The sequence below is a fragment of the Vicia villosa genome, linkage group LG2, assembly GCF_029867415.1.
Source record: "Vicia villosa cultivar HV-30 ecotype Madison, WI linkage group LG2, Vvil1.0, whole genome shotgun sequence".
Classification (NCBI taxonomy): Eukaryota; Viridiplantae; Streptophyta; class Magnoliopsida; order Fabales; family Fabaceae; genus Vicia; species Vicia villosa.
Window position 1 is genome coordinate 68677549 of NC_081181.1, and position 19196 is coordinate 68696744.

The 19196-nt window shown below is 35.6% G+C and overlaps 1 protein-coding gene across 1 annotated transcript; it reads right to left on the bottom strand.

Annotated features, from left to right (window-relative positions):
- Positions 1–2954: 2954 nt before the first annotated feature.
- On the bottom strand, positions 2955–4234 carry LOC131649301 (uncharacterized). Its single transcript, XM_058919070.1, has 3 exons — positions 3946–4234; positions 3735–3867; positions 2955–3576 (listed from the first exon to the last, which is right to left on the bottom strand). Exons 1-3 carry the CDS (start codon positions 4232–4234, stop codon positions 2955–2957), a joined length of 1044 nt encoding a protein of 347 aa, XP_058775053.1.
- Between the last annotated feature and the right edge of the window lie 14962 nt (positions 4235–19196).

Here is a 19196-nt window from a genome sequence, read left to right on the forward strand (position 1 = left end):
CACTAAACAATAATTAAAATAAGCAGAAAAGTAAATTGCCTTTTTGACAAATATGAGTATTATGCTAGGGGTGTAGTGTGTGATTGTTCCTGTAATAACCTTGGATTTAGATCTCTTCAACAAGTTCATAACCTTTAATTACCGCCCTTTAGATTATTTTCCCCTAAGTCCTTAGTGGGAAAACCTTTGAACATTCATCCTAACTCCTAAGTCCTTAGAGAATTATGATGAAATCAAGCCTTTATGTTATCAAGAGTTAACCGGTAACTATAGGGTATCCCTAGTCCTAGGTGATATCTACTATAGTCTAATCGTACAAAAACCTTAACAACCGCTGTCCAGCTGGTTGTTAACCGTAAATCAATCTTGTTGGTCCGACAAAGAAAGCATAAAAACCTTGTACAATTAAATTAAATAAGAAAACAAATCTATTGATAAACTCATGAATTCAAAATCATTACAGAGTCAAATCAGGGACACCCCCTAGCATTAAGGTTTAATTACTCATATTATTCAAAGAAAACAAATTATAAAATAGATACATTACAAGAATTGAAATGAAAGTTGATCTTCAATCGCTTCCGTTCATGAAGACCTTCTTCTCTCCCAAACCCTTGTTTTCTCCAATCTTCAATCGTGTCTTCTCCTAGCCAAAAAGTCCTCCAATTCATCGTTAAAACTCTTCTAAATAGTGCAGACTCACTTAGGTTGGTTGGAAGTACCCAAAACGCTCCCACAGCTTAACCCGTGGAAAAAATATGAAAAAATCATAAAATCAGTGTCACATGCTGACACGGGCCGTGTCAGACAACACGGGCACCCGTGTCAGACTTCTGTCATCTTAAAACTTGATTTTTTTCTCCCAGGCCTCCTGACACGGGTGCCCGTGTCAGGTAACACGGCCCGTGTCAGACCATAACTTCAGAATTTGGCTTTGACTTCAACATCAAAGTTGTAGCCCTTTTTGTTAGCGAAATTTTTCCACCGGAACCGCGTCATTCGGAGTTACGAAGCTCTAGTTATGATCAAAATACTACACATCTGTCACGATGAAAAACATGCTGAAAATTTCCAGATCTCACACTTGCTAACACGGGCCGTATCAGCCCCCTGACTTTCATCTCTGTTGAATTTTCTTGGCCACACTTCATCCTAACACGGTCTATTTTAGGTGACACAAGTGGTCATGTCAAGCTTCATGTAGCATGATTTTCACTTCCTTCGAAACTCCCCTTTTTGTACTTTTTTGCATTGATTTTTCTCGATTTATTCCTTTGAGCCTGCAAACAGTACAATACACAACCAAAGCATAAAATGTAGAAGAATGAAGCAAAACGCTTGACAATATAAAGCAAAGATGACTAAAATCAACGGTAAATAAGCGTGTAAAAACCACTGATCAGTTAGGTAAATTACCAATGCAACAACAGGAATTCAAATGTCATGCTGATTCTAGTCTCCAGGATGAAATTCATCAAGGAGTAAACTTGGTTGGAACTTACAATGATGTAGGTGATCATGTGAAGTTTGGGCTGCCAAGGGCTTACAATGTGACAATGCTTGCATGGGGAGCTACTGAGATTAAAGGTGAAATGCAAGACTTAATTAAAAGGGGATATACACTATGGACCATTAAATGGGAAACTGATTATTTCATCAAAGCACATACTCAACCTAATGTTCTTTGAGGACAAATGAATGACGATGTTTCTGCTCGCTACTGTGGGGAACATGTTGAAGACATGACGACTTCAAGAACCACATACAAAATTAATGAACACCATGGCTATGATCTTGCAGATGAATTTATATGGGGTGCTGCATGGTTGCACCAAACAACTAGCAATGACTACTACCTAAAGTATGTTGTCGGCAATGCAGTGTTTATGGGTGGAACGAAATGGGCGGTGAAAGAGTTCTCTTGAGACAACAAATTTGCTAGTGTCCAGACCCTTCTATCCAAGATGTAGCCTAATTTGATTGCAAAGACCAAGGAAGGTGGGGTAGTTATAATTGAAACTTATATTTTTCATTTATTTTTTCCATTTGCAGTTGCACGTTTTTTCCAGTGTGGAGAAAGCTTTCAATTTTTTCTTTTGGATTATGGTGGAACAAAATGGGGTCACTTGAAAGTTGAAAGATCTTCATGCTGCTTTAAAGCTCTGTGAGCCTGCTTTAGTGGCTGCTGACTCGCCAACATATATAAAACTTGGTCAAAAGCAGGAGGCACATGTATACCAAGCAGAATGGAAGTTGACAGTGCAATATTTTGCTAATATCTTTTAATTAAGGGTTTTACTTGTCTACAACCTTGAGGACAAGGTTGTTTTTGAAGGGGTGAGTAATGATAGAGTGTGGTTATTAAATATTAGTTAGTATTTTAATATTATAATTAGTATTATTTAAGTCAATTTATTAGTGGTACTTTTATTATATTTTAGTTGGGCTTTTCAATTATCATTTAAGTGGGCTTTTAGTGTTTAGGTCTTTAGTTTATTATCCGTTAGTATTATTATATATATGTAGTGTCTTTGACACTTGAAAATCAATCAATGAAAATCAAAGTTATCTTTTAATTCTATTTTCTTAGTTTGTTTACTTGTTTCTCTTAGTTTTATAAGTCTTGTTAGGGTTAGCATTTTGCATCCTAACAGAACTCCCAACCACATTGTAAATAGTCAAAAGCTCTACCATTGGACAGCTGAATAAACTATGATATTTTTCCACTCAAACTCTTAATATAATATCACTAAAACATTTATAATTATTAATTTTTTTGAGGACCCCATATTTTGGAGGCCATGTGCAACGAGCCCAAAACCGGCCCTGCAGCAAGGCTTCTCTAAAATTTGACATTTGAGCTCTTATAGCTTGATATTATTTATGTGACTCTCCCAACGAGTGGATGATAATGATTTTGGAGTAAGCCCTTTTACATTAGTTTTCAATTTTTTTCATCTTTTAGTAGAATTTGCAAAAATTATATAAATGTATTGAACAACTCCAAAAAAATCCTTAGCTTTAATACACGAGTTAGCCGTATCACACAATGTCAAATTAAGACTAGGACAACCACAAGGAATATAAAATGCTCTCGGATTCATGTCTACAAATTTCTTCTGTACACATTGATATTTTCCTTTCATATTTGACCCATTATCATAACCTTGTCCTCGCACATCAAATATGTTAAGATCAAGATTTTTCGTTTCATCTTGCAACACATCAAAAAGCCCTTGGCCAGATGTATCATTCACATTCAAAAATCCTAAAAATGATTCCTCAATGCTAACAGAATTTGAAGAAACGTCCACATATCGTATTATCAAAGACATTTGTTCTTGGTGACTAACATCTGGAGTACAATCAAGTATCACTGAAAAATACTTTTCTTGTTTGGTTTTTCTAATGATTTCATTTTTTATTGCAGAAGAAAGCAAAAGTAGTAATTCGTTTTGAATGTTATGTCCAAAAAAATGAACATGAAGATTATCATTTGTAATACGTCTAACATGTTCTTGGACAATTGGATCAAATTCTGCCAACATTTCAATTAAACCCAAAAAATTGCCATTTCTATTTTGATACAATATCTCATTAGAACCACGAAAGGCCAAATTATGTTAGCAAGAAATTTCACCATTGAAATAATGCTTTTTAAAACACTTTTCCAATGATCATTTTCTCTGTTAATCAATCTTTGAGATGTTTTATCAATTGTTTGAAAATTTTACATTCTTTGACGCAACTCACACCAAGTAGTCATATTCTTAACATGTTTCATGCATGTCTCGTGCTCTCTAAGCCTTTTACCAACATGTGCCCAATTACCAAAACCCTCACTTGCTAATTGACCTCTTCCAATCCCTTTTTAAAAAACTTTACAACAAAAACAAAATAGTACTCTATCAAGCTCTTTTGAATAAACATGCCAATATCTATCACACTTCTCTGCATTTGATAAAACTCTAATATACAAATTAGCCATAAACTCCCTAGATGATTTATCTTTAGGATCCTTCACTATAGAGAAATATCTTTTAGGACCTTTTGTAGCTAATAAATCAATCATTTCAGACTCAAGAGAATCCCAAATTCTTGGATATAATATATCTTCACGATTGTTATTAACACTATCAACATTTTCATCATCTAAATGATCAGTTTTAGTAGCATCATTTTCAGCATCTAAATGACCAATTTTAGTAGCATCAAAATCAATATTATCCTCCATAGTTTCAGCTTAAATTCACATTATCAACATTTGGATTTTCAACTGAAATTTGTGGTTCTTTTATAAGAAATATATCGATAGCTCCTCTTTAAGATTGAGCTAATTCATCAAGTCTTTTCTTTTACGCTTCTCGTATCCCGAATCAAACTTTCTAAGTTTATGAGATAATTTAGAAGACATAAGAAAAAAAAAATAAGAACCTGGAATTTCTTACTATTTTTGATGAAATGTGCACCGTTGAATTTGAGCCAGATACACAATGTCGAAGTTGAATCGAAAAAATAAATAAATGTATAATAAAGATTCACCAAATTATTTTAATTAAATTTTATTTTAAACTAATGACAAATTTACCAAATTATTTTATATTAAAATAGCTTGTATTTAAATGTATAATAAAGATACAGTAAAACATATCAGTAAGCATCTTCCTATCTTGCCAAATTGCAAATAATTTTTTTTTTGACAAAATAACTTTCAATATATAGAATATATATGCCGGAGAATTATGAAAAGTAACACTTGAAACCAACATAAATTTCTATTCAATGCGGGAAGATCGACGAACTAAATTGTATCTTTGAGAAAAATGATTTTGAAAATTAATATAGTATTGGATTGTGATTTGTGAAAGAAGGAGATGAATAGCCTTAATAGTATTAACCTATACATGTAACCTATTAATCTAATACTCTCTCTGTCCCAAAATAAATGTCACATTTATAAAAATTATTTATTCTAAAATAAGTGTCACTTTTAGTTCTCAATACAACTTTAGTTTTTATCTTCTAATTATACCCTCTAATTAATACCATGAATTTACTTTTTCTCTCATATTGCATTAATGATAATAAGAATACACCAATAACAAGTAAGGATAGTATGGTAAAATTGACATTCTTTCTCTCTCTCTCTCTCTCTCTCTCTCTCTCTCTCTCTCTCTCTCTCTTTCATTTATTATATTTTCTTAATCTGTGTGAAAATATCAACTATGACACTTATTTTGGGACGAAGGGAGTAATTTTTAATTGGATTGCGCTATTAAACAAAATTTTGAGGCCCCCACTTTTGGAGGTCCTGTTTAGAAGCCCTGGTTGCTCAGGGTAATCATCGGCCCTAACTCCAACCATAATAATTCTTTGTCTAATTTTATGCAAAAAGTTGCAATCCTCCTTCTATTCCAATTCAACAAAACAACTCATATTTTGAAAATGCATCTCATAACCCAAATTTTGAAAATTCTTTTTTAATCCAAATCCACAAAATAACCCACATTTTGAAAATTACCCATATCTTACACCACCTTACTCATATCAATATCAACAATTTTCTTCTCAATCAACCAATCCCACCAAGTCTCATAGAGTTCAAATAGTTGGTTGTGACATGCAATCTAATGATAAAGAGCTTGAAACACCACAACTTCCCACTCAAGGAGGGTTGAAAACTATTAATTTTGGTGAAGAAATTGGCTATTCGCTAATTACGAATAAACTGATAAGCTGTCGCGCGCAGATCAAAACGAATGATTTTTAAATTGTATTATAGCAAAAATGGCTTGAGTCGTATCGCAAGGATTCTTGTAATTTCAACCAAATTAAATCGAATTGGGGGGTTTAATTCTGAATCGGTTTATAATAAAAATGATTATAAAATAAGCTGTTATGAAATAAGTGATTATAGCACAAACAAATTCACTGCCTCGGGTTCTACTTATCATCGATTGCTACAACTACAGTCTCTATCCTATTTGAACACAATATCATTCAACAAGCATGATCGACATCATAAGATATATATTCCTATTGTCGGATTAAGCATACGGTTAAAGATATCGCAATTTAACAGTTAAGCAGAGTTGAATTGCGTTCAAAAGTCAAGAACATATATTAATCAAGTTTAATCAAGAATATTACATGGAAATTGAATTAAGAAAACAACGATCATATAATATTATTGAAAGGAATAGAATTCTAATTGCCGTTATAACAATCTCAAAGTTTTGAATCTGAATACAACAAATTTGTTCGGAAGGTATTAGTTCTCCATGAGTTCTACAAAGCGTAAAATTTTTCTCGTGAATAGTGAAAAACGTGACAATGAACAGTGTACGACTTTGGTGACTTTAGCATTTATAAGTGGGAGAATCCACTCACCTATTACCTTAAGGTTTTAGGTGGACAAGTGGTGTGTCTCCCACAAAGGTGTGTTGCTTAAAGGAATGTCCCAAAAAATTAACAATGCTCTCGAACTCGTTAACCTCCCTCGAATTGTCTCTAATAAATGGTATCATGAGCCTTTGGTTTGAGAAAGGGACCGAATTACTTGTAGTTGAAGAGTCAACGGATGCAAGTGTATGTGGAAGAGAAGTTTCCACATGGAGGGGGAGAATTGTAGACTCACACTTAAGGGAGAGTGTTGAGAATAATGCAAGTGTGAGTATGGATAATAGTTCCATATTTGAAATGCATGTGGTGACTTGAGCATATATAAGTGGGAGAACCCACTCACCTATCACCTTAAGGTTTTAGGTTGACAAGTGGTGTGTCTCTCACAAAGGTGCATAATCCTCAACTTTGTATCAATGTGTTATACCCCAAAATTTGCCCGCGTCTTTTTTTCAAAGAGAAGTCAACAGACTTCTGTCTAAAAATTTGAATTTTTATACAATCTTGGATTTTTATTTCATAAATATCCTGATTTTATGAATACTCAATTTTTAGAATTTTTTATACAGTATTTTGGTTCGCTGTTCAATTTATTCTTACATAAACGCCAAATACTGTTTATCACTTCATACACTGTTTATTTGAGAATTATTTTCAGATAAATAATGCTGACGTAGTTGGTACAGAATTAAAATTTGCAGGCGCAGAGTCCGGGGTTTCAGATTATACTGGTAACAATTAAATTATTATTGGTTTTATTTCCCACTAATTTTTATTTTATACTATATTAGTTTTCAAAGTCTCTTCTTTTCTTTTCAAATCTCCTTCTTTCAAATCAAATCCTTACTTTATTCTATACCTCTTTCTTTTCAAAACCTACCATATTTTTTTCAAATCCTACTACCATTCAAATTTTCCCTTTTACGGTGCCACTCCATTCCCCAACGTCTCTATCTCTCTCTTTTCACTTTATAGATACTCCTCATTTTCCCCATAATTTCTCACGTCAAATTTCACTCATCTCCCAAATTTCTATCATACTATCTCCTAATCATTTCTCTCTTCCTCTTCCAAAAAATGGCAAAGTGGTGGACTCTTGTTCTTATAATCTTCACTGTTTTTACAGTGACCATGTCTTTTTTTTCTGTTTTAACAATCTCGAAGAATGTGGTGTCGGGATGCTTTTGATTCTCCTAGCCATCTGGCCATTGTTGATTTTGGCTTGGATTATCAATTGTAATTAGATTGTTTCATGTTTGTCGTGTTTATCATTTTCAAATAGCGTATTGTTCATTATATTTGTCGTAATGTTGTGTTTGTTATATTTACCGTTATTTAATATTTGTATTGTCCGTATTAAATATCGTATTTTCTATTGTACTATCGTTTAATTATTGAGATAATATTATGTGTGTTTATTGCTAGTTAAATATTTATTTTTCTGTGCATTAAATCCTTTTTAATTTTATTATCAATAGTTTCATTCGCGTACGGTGTACGTTTTGTTTATTCTGTTTTTGTTTTACTAACAAATCATGTAAATAATTTTCCACAATCCACAACAAAAACAACAAGAAAAAATTAACTTTAAAGTTTTCACTTTAACTGCTACATTAATACCCGGACGACCAGTTACCAGTCAAACCTCGTTACCGGCGCAATTCCCCACATTTGTACCAACAGTCAATTCAACTGTCACACCTCAAGGTGTGCACTTCAAATTTCCAAGATTTTTGTTCTATAAGTCTCCTGATACTCACATGATCAGCAGAAACTCAAAACTGCACAAAAATCAGGTACGCCTAACTGTCTCCTACACAAACAGTCCCTAACTAGGGTTTTTGTTTTTTTACAGGAGAATGAGTTTTTGAGACCTCAAATGGATTTCACAAATTTCCACATGTCTCAAAGTACCACCAGACAAATTTTCAAACTTCGATTCGCTCGGACGCACAGTCAACTGCTAAAACGGTCAACAGACGACTAGTTTGGCCAAAAAGTCAACAGACAGTCAAAAATGCAATTTTTTGTCAACATCCATATTTTGTCAAAAGATTCAACATTTGATCAATGGTTGATCATAATTCATCAAGAAAAGTTCAAAAATCGACAAAATTCCAAGATTCAAAATTAGGGTTTTTAGCTAAAAAGTCAACTGAACTTTGACCAGCCATAACTCTCTCCTCGTTCGTCACAAAAATTGCAACCAAAGCTCATTTTGAAGGAAATTCAATTATCTTTCAAATTAAATTGGTCCCATGATCATTGGATTTACCATTTGGGAGATATGAGCCAAGACATTACAGGTCATTTTCAAAGTCAACAAAAAGCAGTTTTTTGTCAAAGCCCATAACATCAAGATAACTTCTCCAAATGCAAAAAAGCTTCCAAAGTGCCTTGTAGAGGACATCTTGAGGATTCCAAAAAGTACAAGAACACATTCATATGATCAAAATTGAGGGAGTTATGCCTTGTTAAAGTTGGCCATTTTTTGGGAAAATACATGAAATCAACATTGGCCAAACTTGATTTTTTTTCCAAATGGGCCTAATCTTTTGTGATCTAAGCATGTTTCTAAGATACTTAAGGCCATCCACGACCCATTCATGATCCATGATGTTTTTATTTCATTTTTGATTTAATTTTATTTCATTTAAAATTAAACTAAGAAGAAATAATGCAAGATAATTGCCAAAGTCTTTGTTTCTAGAAGTGGCTGCAATTCAAAGATAGCAATCTGGTTGCAGAGGGTGCAGAAGAGTTATGGGCAAGAATGGTTGAGAGCAATGATCAAAGATGGCCATAAAATTCAAAGTTCTATCCATGGAAGGAATAAAAAATGGGAAAATATTCCACACTTGATCAAAGGCCAAACTCAGCATTCAATCTTTCTCTATAAATAGAGAGCAAGCTTCAGAAATAGAGGACACGAAATCATGGCCCAAAGAATAGCCACAAACATTACAAAACTCACAAAATATCTAAACACTTGTAATTTTCGTTTTCTTTGTAAAAGCTATTATCAATAAAAACAAATCTTTTCAATCATCTTTTGAGATCATATAGAGTAAGAATGAAACCTTAATATGGTCCCATGAGAGTCATAACACGTGCATAGTGTTTTCCATGAACATACATGTACAGCTTTCGTTTTCTATATTAATGCTTGTGTTAATGTAATATGATCACTCTAATTCGTTTCTGACACCATTAAGAGGAGATTGGACGTGCTATATGGAAGCCATAAGCCCTAGAACACATGTCACCATTTTTGAGCTTCAAAGCTTTGAAGCTTTCGTTTTCATGGTTCCATGCATTTTCCGTCCAAACTAATGGTTCCATTGAACTCAGAGACCCTCAATTAGGGGATCTGGGTCGCTTTTGTTGTTTAAAATTAACATTTTTTTGCAGGTTTGAAGGTGCATTAAACATCGGCGGTTTCGTATGGAAACAGTGGCGGTTTAAAACCGCCGTTATCTGCGTCAGTAGAGAGGAATACGATGATGAACAGTTCCTGGACTTGTTGACCTCCACGCGGACGTTCCTAATTGATCAGTCAAAGTCCTCGCTCTCTCTCCGTTTGCGTGGCTGCTCACCTATGACCAGTCAACTGGTCTCTCCATCCATGCAGGCATCTGTGGGGCCCACCTGAAAAATTTGAATTTCTAAAGATCCAACGCATCTCTTTTGCTCAGCTTACCATGCACCCTTCCACGTGTACCATCAGATTCCTTTAAATTCAGATCAAAAGGCCCTGAACAAGCAGTCCACCATATGCCCTCAGACCAATCCACACAGGATCCCTTATTTCTATTTTATTTTATTATTTTATAATTAATTTAATTTCACTTCTAAAAATGATTAAAAATAGTTTTAAAAAGCCAAAAATTATTTTAATTTCACTTCTAGGCTCAGAAAATGTTAAATTATTTTATAACATAAAAATATTTTATTTTTTCTTCATAATTAAAATATTTTGTTAATTAATTAGTATATATGTAAATATTTACTTTTTAATTATTTCAACCTATCAAAAAAATCAGAAAAAAATATTTTCTTTTTATTAAATTAAGTTTATATATTATAAACTAATTTTGTACATAATTAGACTATTTTTTCTCTTTAAAGTTTAAGTTACTTGTATAATTATTTTTATAATTATTGTTTAATTAACTTAATAACCTCAAAACAATTCCAAAAATCACAAAAAAAGTAATTTTATTTTAAAATTAATTAACAAGAAACTTGAACATATTTTAGACTTAATTCTTAGGTTTAAATTTTATTTCTAAATTTTAGCCTTTTAATTAGACTAATTATGCTTTTAATTTTAATTAAAACACCATCCAAAAAATCCAAAAAAACCTTTTCCCTTTATCTTATTGCAATTTAAATTCTTAGATAAGTGTATTAGGTTGCAAATTTCATGTAAATAGCGTAGTTTACATTTCTCGCACAATCGATGTAATAGCGTAGATTTACTTTCCGCATTTTACATTTCCGCAGTTTAATTCCTGTACATATAAACTGCGTGTATGTCAAGAATAAAAACTGAAGCGCTAGATCACTAATCTCAAGACAAAAAATATCTGAATCAAACACGATCACACTTGCACATCTTAGGGTAATCCCTGTTACTCTTTTCAAATCAATCATACTGTTTTAAATGCAATTCAAATTCCTGTTTGTATCCAGTTAGGGAAAATTTTCTAAAAGAAATAGGAAAGGACCTTATGAAACATAGGGTAGGCCTCCTAATTGCTTGCTCGCAAACAAAATCAAAAACAAACAAGTGTTTTGCATATCACTGTTTTTCTCAAAACAAAATTTCAAAAGACTATATCTTGTATAATTCCAAACATGGATATTTACAAGGTTAAAGATCCTTTTCAAACCATCAAAACATCTTTCAAAAGATAAACACTTTGTATACATCCGCACAAGGATCATTACAAAGTTAATTCTTCACAAAATGTTTAAAACCACATACAAGCATTTCAAGCAAATCAAACGATTCAAACAAGTGAGCTAAGCAATTAAGAGCCCATGGATAACCATGGATACAAAGGGTGCTAACACCTTCCCTTTGTATAACCTACCCCCCGAACCCAAAATCTCTCAAAGGCCTTTTCCTGTTTCTTTTATAAACCTTTCTTTAATTGGATAAAATAAAAGTCGGTGGCGACTCTCTGCTTTTCGCAATTCAAAAAATAAAAAGAAGAGTCAGTTCTCAAAAAAACGGAGGCGATAGAACTGGCGACTCTGTTGGGGATTTCAAAACAAAATGTTTTTAAGAGGGGTTACCTTAGAGTTTAGATCACTTCGATGCTTTCAATTGTTTGTTTTGTTTGCTCTATTTTTCAAAGGTTTGTTTGGGAATTGGATTTACTTGTGTGAAAGATTCTAGCCCGAATCTCGAGATACCTTAAGTATGTGGCAATAGACCAAGGAAACTGTACGGCATGTACCGATATGGTTGATCTGGTAGTCATCGTTAGTGCGACACTTTGGTCTGTACTGATATCCCTTGAATACGATCAAGGAGTATGTTAGGCTTTCGAAATGTCATCAAGCACTAATTTGCCTTAGAACCTTTAGTTGAACTTGACTTGTGACCTATTAAGTGACTGGCTTTGAAATTGATCGAAGTTGGTTATCCTCGAGGAATGTTTTGATCGGCCGTCCGAGTGCCATATTGAGATGTTGTCTCCAAGGATCATAGAACCCGAATACCATTCTAAGACAGGTTTAAACCAACTAAACTTCAATGGGGAGGGTATCACCTATGAACCTCGTGCAAGCCTTTAAACCTAAGGCTATTTTGTGATTTGTTTGTGTTTTGCACATGTTTGACATCATAACATCATAAACATCATAAACATATCATTTTTCACTAATCATTTCAAGGACCGAAGAGTTTACTTTTGTTCTATTGTTGCAGGTAATGGCTCCCGCTACCAGAAATTACATCTGGATCAACATCTTAGCAGTACCACCAGAGTTTAAGGAATTAATATCAGAATTTCCCAGAAATGCTCAATTCACCGAGAAGCATGGTCACCTACTCCATTTGGTTACCTCAAAATTTGAAGAAGACATGATACGGGTCCTGTTCCAATTCTTTGATCCCAAACATCATTGTTTTACATTTCCCGATTACCAGCTAGTACCCACCTTGGAGGAATTCTCTGAACTGATTGGGTTACCTATTCAAGATCAATAACCTTTCACTGGTTTAGAAAAGATTCCGAAGCCTGAAATCACTGCTGCTGCCTTACATTTACGGAAGTCAGAAATCGAGTCTAATTGGGAAACAAAGAGTGGAGTCAAGGGTTTGCTTGCTAAGTTCTTGATAGGAAAGGCTCGATAACTATTAAAGGATAGGAGTTACCAAGCTTTTGAAGAAATTGTGGCTCTTTTGATATATGGGTTGGTGTTATTCCCTAATCCCGACCAATTCATAGGCGTGCACACTATCAACATTTTTTAACCCGCAATCTGGTACCTACTTTGCTGGGAGACATTCTACATTCTCTACACACTCGTACCATGAAAAAGCGAGGGACTCTTATGTGTTGTGTATTGTAACACCCCTTTTCTAACCCCAAATATATCATTCAATCACACAGAGTAATCATGCATAAGGAAAAAGGGAGTCACATGTTATTTTCATCACAATGAAAACCTAAAACAAAACATCTAACATTCTTAGTATGCAAAGATCATATTTGTAACACACGTGTATATCTCATGCTTTCATACATTATGCATAAACGCTTGCGGAAAATAATTGAATTGCTATTAAAATTTCAATGAATATATCCCATACTATATTCATCTACCAAATTCGAATTAACATTTAAATCCATAATCTTGGCCACATAGCCTTAAACAACATATCAGAGATCTCAACAAATACATCCGAATATCCAACAAAACATAGGAAATAGCAATATCCAAACATAAGCATAAGTCTAAAGAAAATTCCCCCCAAGTGTTACATGATCAGAGCATATGACTCGCTACCTAATCCAATAACAAAACTCAGGAGCTCCTCGGCTAAATCCTCGGACAAGCTACTACTCGTCGGAACCTGCACGTTACCAACGAAGGATAACATTCAAACAGAAGGGTGAGAATTCAACTTCTTATAGAAAAAATAATAATGGGAAATGCAACATAGTTAAGCATACATTTCAAGAATTCATCACTCTTCACAAAACATGTATTTATCTCTGATATAAAGTTAACATGTTCAATACTTTTAAGCATCGAAATCAAATTCACAACCTCATATATTGACGATTTACATGTATACACATATATCACTCATACATATACATATATTCCACATTTCACATCAAATATGTATTAATCACATATATCTCATTCTCATCACATACTCTAATTCATATCAAATGATTCATCATTCCACATATATGCATATCAATCAAATTCACATCCACCCATTCATACTACATAATCACACATAATAATATTTAACACCGACACGTGCGACTCAAGTGTGACTCTATGCGATATGCATGTGGATCCCTCCGTTATCATTTCCGGTCATGCCGATTGTCATTCTCTCAAGACTAGATAACCACCTCAAAGCCCCATACTCGTTAAGCTTTCAAACCCCATACTCGTTAAGTTTGGGACAAGTAAATAACCTTCGCGAGATTACCCAACATTGCCACTTTCAAAGACTCATGCTTGTGTACGTGTGCAACAAAACAAGACTCATGCATTTAAGACGATATCTCTATCTCTTAAACTACACAATCACATCTTTACAACTTTGCACAACATTACACAACATGAAATTCAATCCAATATCACACATCAATTAGCATTTAGCAATCAACCACATAATTCATGGTATTAACATCTCATAAGGCATCCATGAACATCGATCATACATGATTCATCCATAACATACATATATAATTACATGTTATTTTCAAATAACATCATAATTAAATTAAACAAATGCCAATCAAACCTACTCTATCATAAAGAAAATCTCATTAGCTTTCTAACGCTTCGAACGGCGCATAAAACGGAGTTACGGATCAAAAGTTATGGCCTTTACAAAAATCTGCCAAAAATAGAATCTGTAGGTCGACGCAAAGAAAGCATAGGTCGACGCATTGAACTCCTGCCACCCTCGGGTATGCGCACGCTGAACCAATAGGTCGATGTATTCATCAGAAAACCCAGATTTTTGCCTTTTAGGCTGCACAGGTCAACGCAAACCTCTGTGTAGGTCGACCTATGCTGCGTAAAACTCAGAAAATCACCATTTTCTTCCCCATTCCCCTCATACAACACCCATTAACCCAAAAACAATCCATACATCAATTAAAAGCAAAATTGGCACACATATGATGTTCCTAATCATGTTTCTAACCATGGGTCATTCATACAACACTTTAAACATGAACAAATCATAAAATCTCATTGTTTTATCATAAACCCTAACATTTTCCAAAACTATGAGATGAAGAGATGAAAGATTACACAAACACACATTACCCAATCATATAGTCTATAAGAACTTGTATTCAAACCCTTACCTCTTGAATTTCTCCTTCTAACTTCAAGAAATCTACAATCCTCTTCTCTTCTCTCTTCTACTCTTTTGCCTCTTTTCTCTTCTCTACTTTTCTTTCTATCTAATTTAGGTTAACTCATAAAATTCTATTCTAACTCTCATTATCTCATTGGGCTTAACCCATCCACTATTCTTATTTCTAATTCCCATTAAGCCCAATAGCTAATTCTAATAAAATTCTACCATTTATTAATTAGCTAAGTAATATATTACCACACAATCAAATAATTATTACTCAAACAATAATTAAATAAACACACAAATAATTATCAAATATCAAATAATCATAATTAAATAAAATCTAATAAAAATAGGATGTCCAAGCCTGGAGGTCCAAAAAGGCGCCAATCCCTGAAGTAGTCGGTGAAGGTGATCAAGAAGACAATCACAGCAACCAGGGTTCTGCCAAACCCTCTCTCTCTTCTAACGAAGAAGATTATCATTCCGAAGACGAACAGGGTGATAGCAAATACCAGCAGTTGGAAGAATGCATGAAAGCTATGGAGATACAGAAAATACCTGGTTTAGACTTCAACGATCTTGGACTCGTCTCAGGGGTTGTTATCCCTCCAAAGTTCAAAATTCCTATCTTTGCAAAGTATGATGGAGTCTCTTGCCCAAAGCTACATCTAAGGTCCTATGTGAGAAAGATACAACCTCATACGGCCGATAAAAAATTGTGGATTCATTTCTTCCAGGAAAGTCTGCCGGGTACACAACTCGAGTGGTACTACCAACTGGAAAGTGCAAAAGTTCACACCTGGGAAGATTTGGCTACTGCTTTCTACAAACAGTATCAATACAATGCTGACCTTGCACCAACCCGTACTCAACTCTGGGGCATGACCATGGCACCAAAAGAAAGCTTCAAAGGGTATGCACAAAAATGGAGAGATCTAGATGGAAGGGTTCAACCTCCCTTATTTGATCGCGAGCTGGTCGACATGTTCATGGGCACTTTAACTGGCCCTTTTTACAGTCATTTGCTGGGAAGCTCGTCGTCAGGTTTCACTGACCTGATATTAACTGGAGAGCGTGTCAAAAGCGGCATTCAAAGCGGAAAAATTCAAGTAGGCTCCTCCTCTGGTACTACAAAGAGGCTCATCAGTGGGAGAAATGAAGTCAATACAGTGCACAGTCAGAAGGGTCGCAACAAAAGTGATCATCACCAATCTGTAGGGGCTGTTCTGATCTCTACGTCTGCGCCTCAACAAGATCAACCGCCAAAGTATACGCGTCGGCCAGACGCACCAAGAAGGAACTTCACCAAAATCAACATGCCCATCTCCCAAGCATTGCAGCACTTGTTAAAAGTAAATCTGATTACATTGAGGGATCCTCCGAAGAATGTCAACACTTCCTCTCCTAGTTATCGCCCCGACGCAACATGTGCATACCATTCCAATTGTCCTGGACATGATGCAGATCACTGTTGGGCCTTGAAAAATAAGATCCAAGACATGATAGATGCTGGGGAAATTGAATTCGATCCTCCAGAGACTCCAAATGTCATTACCGCTCCTATGCCCAAGCATGACAAGGCCATCAATGTTGTAGATGATGCTTCTCATGTTGCTGATATGATGAATTTAACTACTTCCCTCTTAGTTATCAAAACAAAGCTGCTACAATCCGGTTTATTTCTGGGTTGTAATAAGAATTGTTAGCATTGTGCTTCTCAGTCCAACGACTGTGCGAAATTGAAGGAAGGCATTCAGCGCCTGATGAACAATCATGCAATAATGTTTGAAAGAATTCCCCATGTGAAGAACTATTGCCAGGATTTGCCTGTTATTTCCATAACCCCTGTGAAAATTCCAGCAAATAAACCCGTCAAAATTACTGCTGCACCCTGAGTAGCATCTGTAATCATCACCAATCCGGCTCCATTTCCATATTCCTCAGACAAAGCTGTTTCGTGGAGCTATGGCGTGAATGTTTATGTCCATGGAGTTAAACAAGACACCTCGATTGATGAGGCCGTGAATGTTACTAATCCAGTTGTTGATAATATTGTGGGGACTAGTAAGATTACAAGAAGTGGAAGGGTCTTTTCGCCGGAAATTTCTCCAAATGTTACTACTACTCCAGTCCAGGTCCCAGTTCCTAATCAAGCTGTCAATGCTCGAGGCAAAGAGCCATTAATTGAACCAGTTCAAGTACCTGTTGAAGTCACTGTTGAAGATCCTTCAAAGCAAGAAATGGAGGAGATTTTGAAAATCATCTGCAAAAGTGATTACAATATTGTTGAACAACTGGGGCACACTGCTTCAAAGATTTCAATGCTATCTCTGTTGAGGTATTCAGAAGCTCATGCCAAGGCCCTGATGAAATTCTTGAAAGTTGCACATGTACCACAAGAGATCTCAGTCGACCAATTTGAAAATTGTGTTGCCAGTCTAACAGTGGATAACGGTCTCGGTTTCTCTGATGCTGATTTAACCCCTGCCGGGAAAAATCACAATAAAGCCCTGCACATCTCTGTTGAATGTAAAGGCACCACTTTGTCTCATGTGCTGGTAGACAATGGTTCCTCGTTAAATGTGTTACCAAAAGTAGTACTGGAGAAACTTGACTTCGAAGGAGTTGTGTTACAACCAAGCGATGTTGTGGTAAGAGCCTTCGACGGGTCAACAAGAACAATATACGGAGAAGTTAAGCTCCCAATCAGAGTGGGCTCTCAGATCTTTGATTCTACCTTTTACGTGATGGACATTCATCCAGCGTACTCCTGTTTACTTGGACGCCCTTGGATACATGGGGCAAGCGCTGTAACTTCTACCCTGCATCAGAAGTTAAAATATCCGATAAAAGGCAAGGTCGTCACGGTTTATGGTGAAGAAGAATATGTGGTTAGCCACCTAAGTAACTCCAAGTATGTTGAGATGGATGGTGAATTCATCGAGACCCCCTACCAAGCTTTTGAGGTGGTCCCTCCGGCTGTCTCTACTGCCAAACATATCTTTGCTGCTCCTGCTACAAGAATAACTCCAACAATGGCTTCTCTCAAAGATGCTAAGGCTGTGATTGAAGAGGGTGGTTGCACAGTATGGGGACAACTCCCTGATGTGCCTTACAAGTTCGATAAGCTAGGTCTGGGCTATGCTAATGGAACTCAGAAGAATGATCAACATCCTCGTTCTGAAGGATTAATGTCCCATTTCATCAGCCAAGGAGTAAATGCTATCGAAGACGACAAAGTGATCTCAAACCTTATTACTAAGCAACATCCAAAAGAAGTTCCACCCGTTCCTAAAGAGGTTTGGGATACTTTGGGAGAACCGAGCGGCAAGTACGACTTTCTAGTGAAGTACACTGCTCCTCAGAGTTCTCTGATTGCCATTGAAGACATTGTCCCAACTGGATGGGATGATCAGTTTGAAGATGACAAAAAGTATCACAGGTTCCGTTGCTAAGAAATGCCAAAGTCCACCTAGTCCACCTATTCCAAAAGAAGTCTGGGATACGCTGGGAGAGCCAAGTGGCAAGTATGACTTTATGGTGAAGTATTCCGCTCCCTTGAGCTCAAAAATCGCCATTGAAGACATTGTCCCAACTGGATGGGATGAACATTCCGAATACGATAAGATAATCACAAGCCCCGTCACTCCTGAAGAAATCTGGGATACATTGGGAGAACTAAGTGGCAAGTATGATTTTCTGGTGAAGTACACTGCTCCCTAGAGTGCGCAAATCTCTATCAAAGACATCATCCCAACTGGATGGGACGATCTTATCGAGTATCTCTCTCAGCCAACAGAGGTACCTCAGCCTGGGCTCTCATCTCCAACAGAGCATCTTGCTCATCCTGAAGGATCAATAGCCCGTCTCGTCACCAAAGAAGTCAATGATGTGGAAGGCGAAGAAGACAACTGCAACTGGGGCAACTAGATATTCCCCACTCACAACAATGGATTGAACAACTGGGAAGCCGAAGATGTTATCTCCTTTGATCAGGAGTAAATGCAATTTCCTGTTTTCGTTGTTTATATGTTCAAAAAATAAAAATGGTTCCTATACTATCGAACCATGAACTTTAAAGCCACGTGCCTTGCCCGGGGCACACTGGTCCTTTTGATAAGGGTTTGTCATATCATGATCATATGTTCATTCAATAAAATCATGGGACGTTTGCATATTCAAATTTTGCGATCCTTTTTTATTCTTTTTTTTA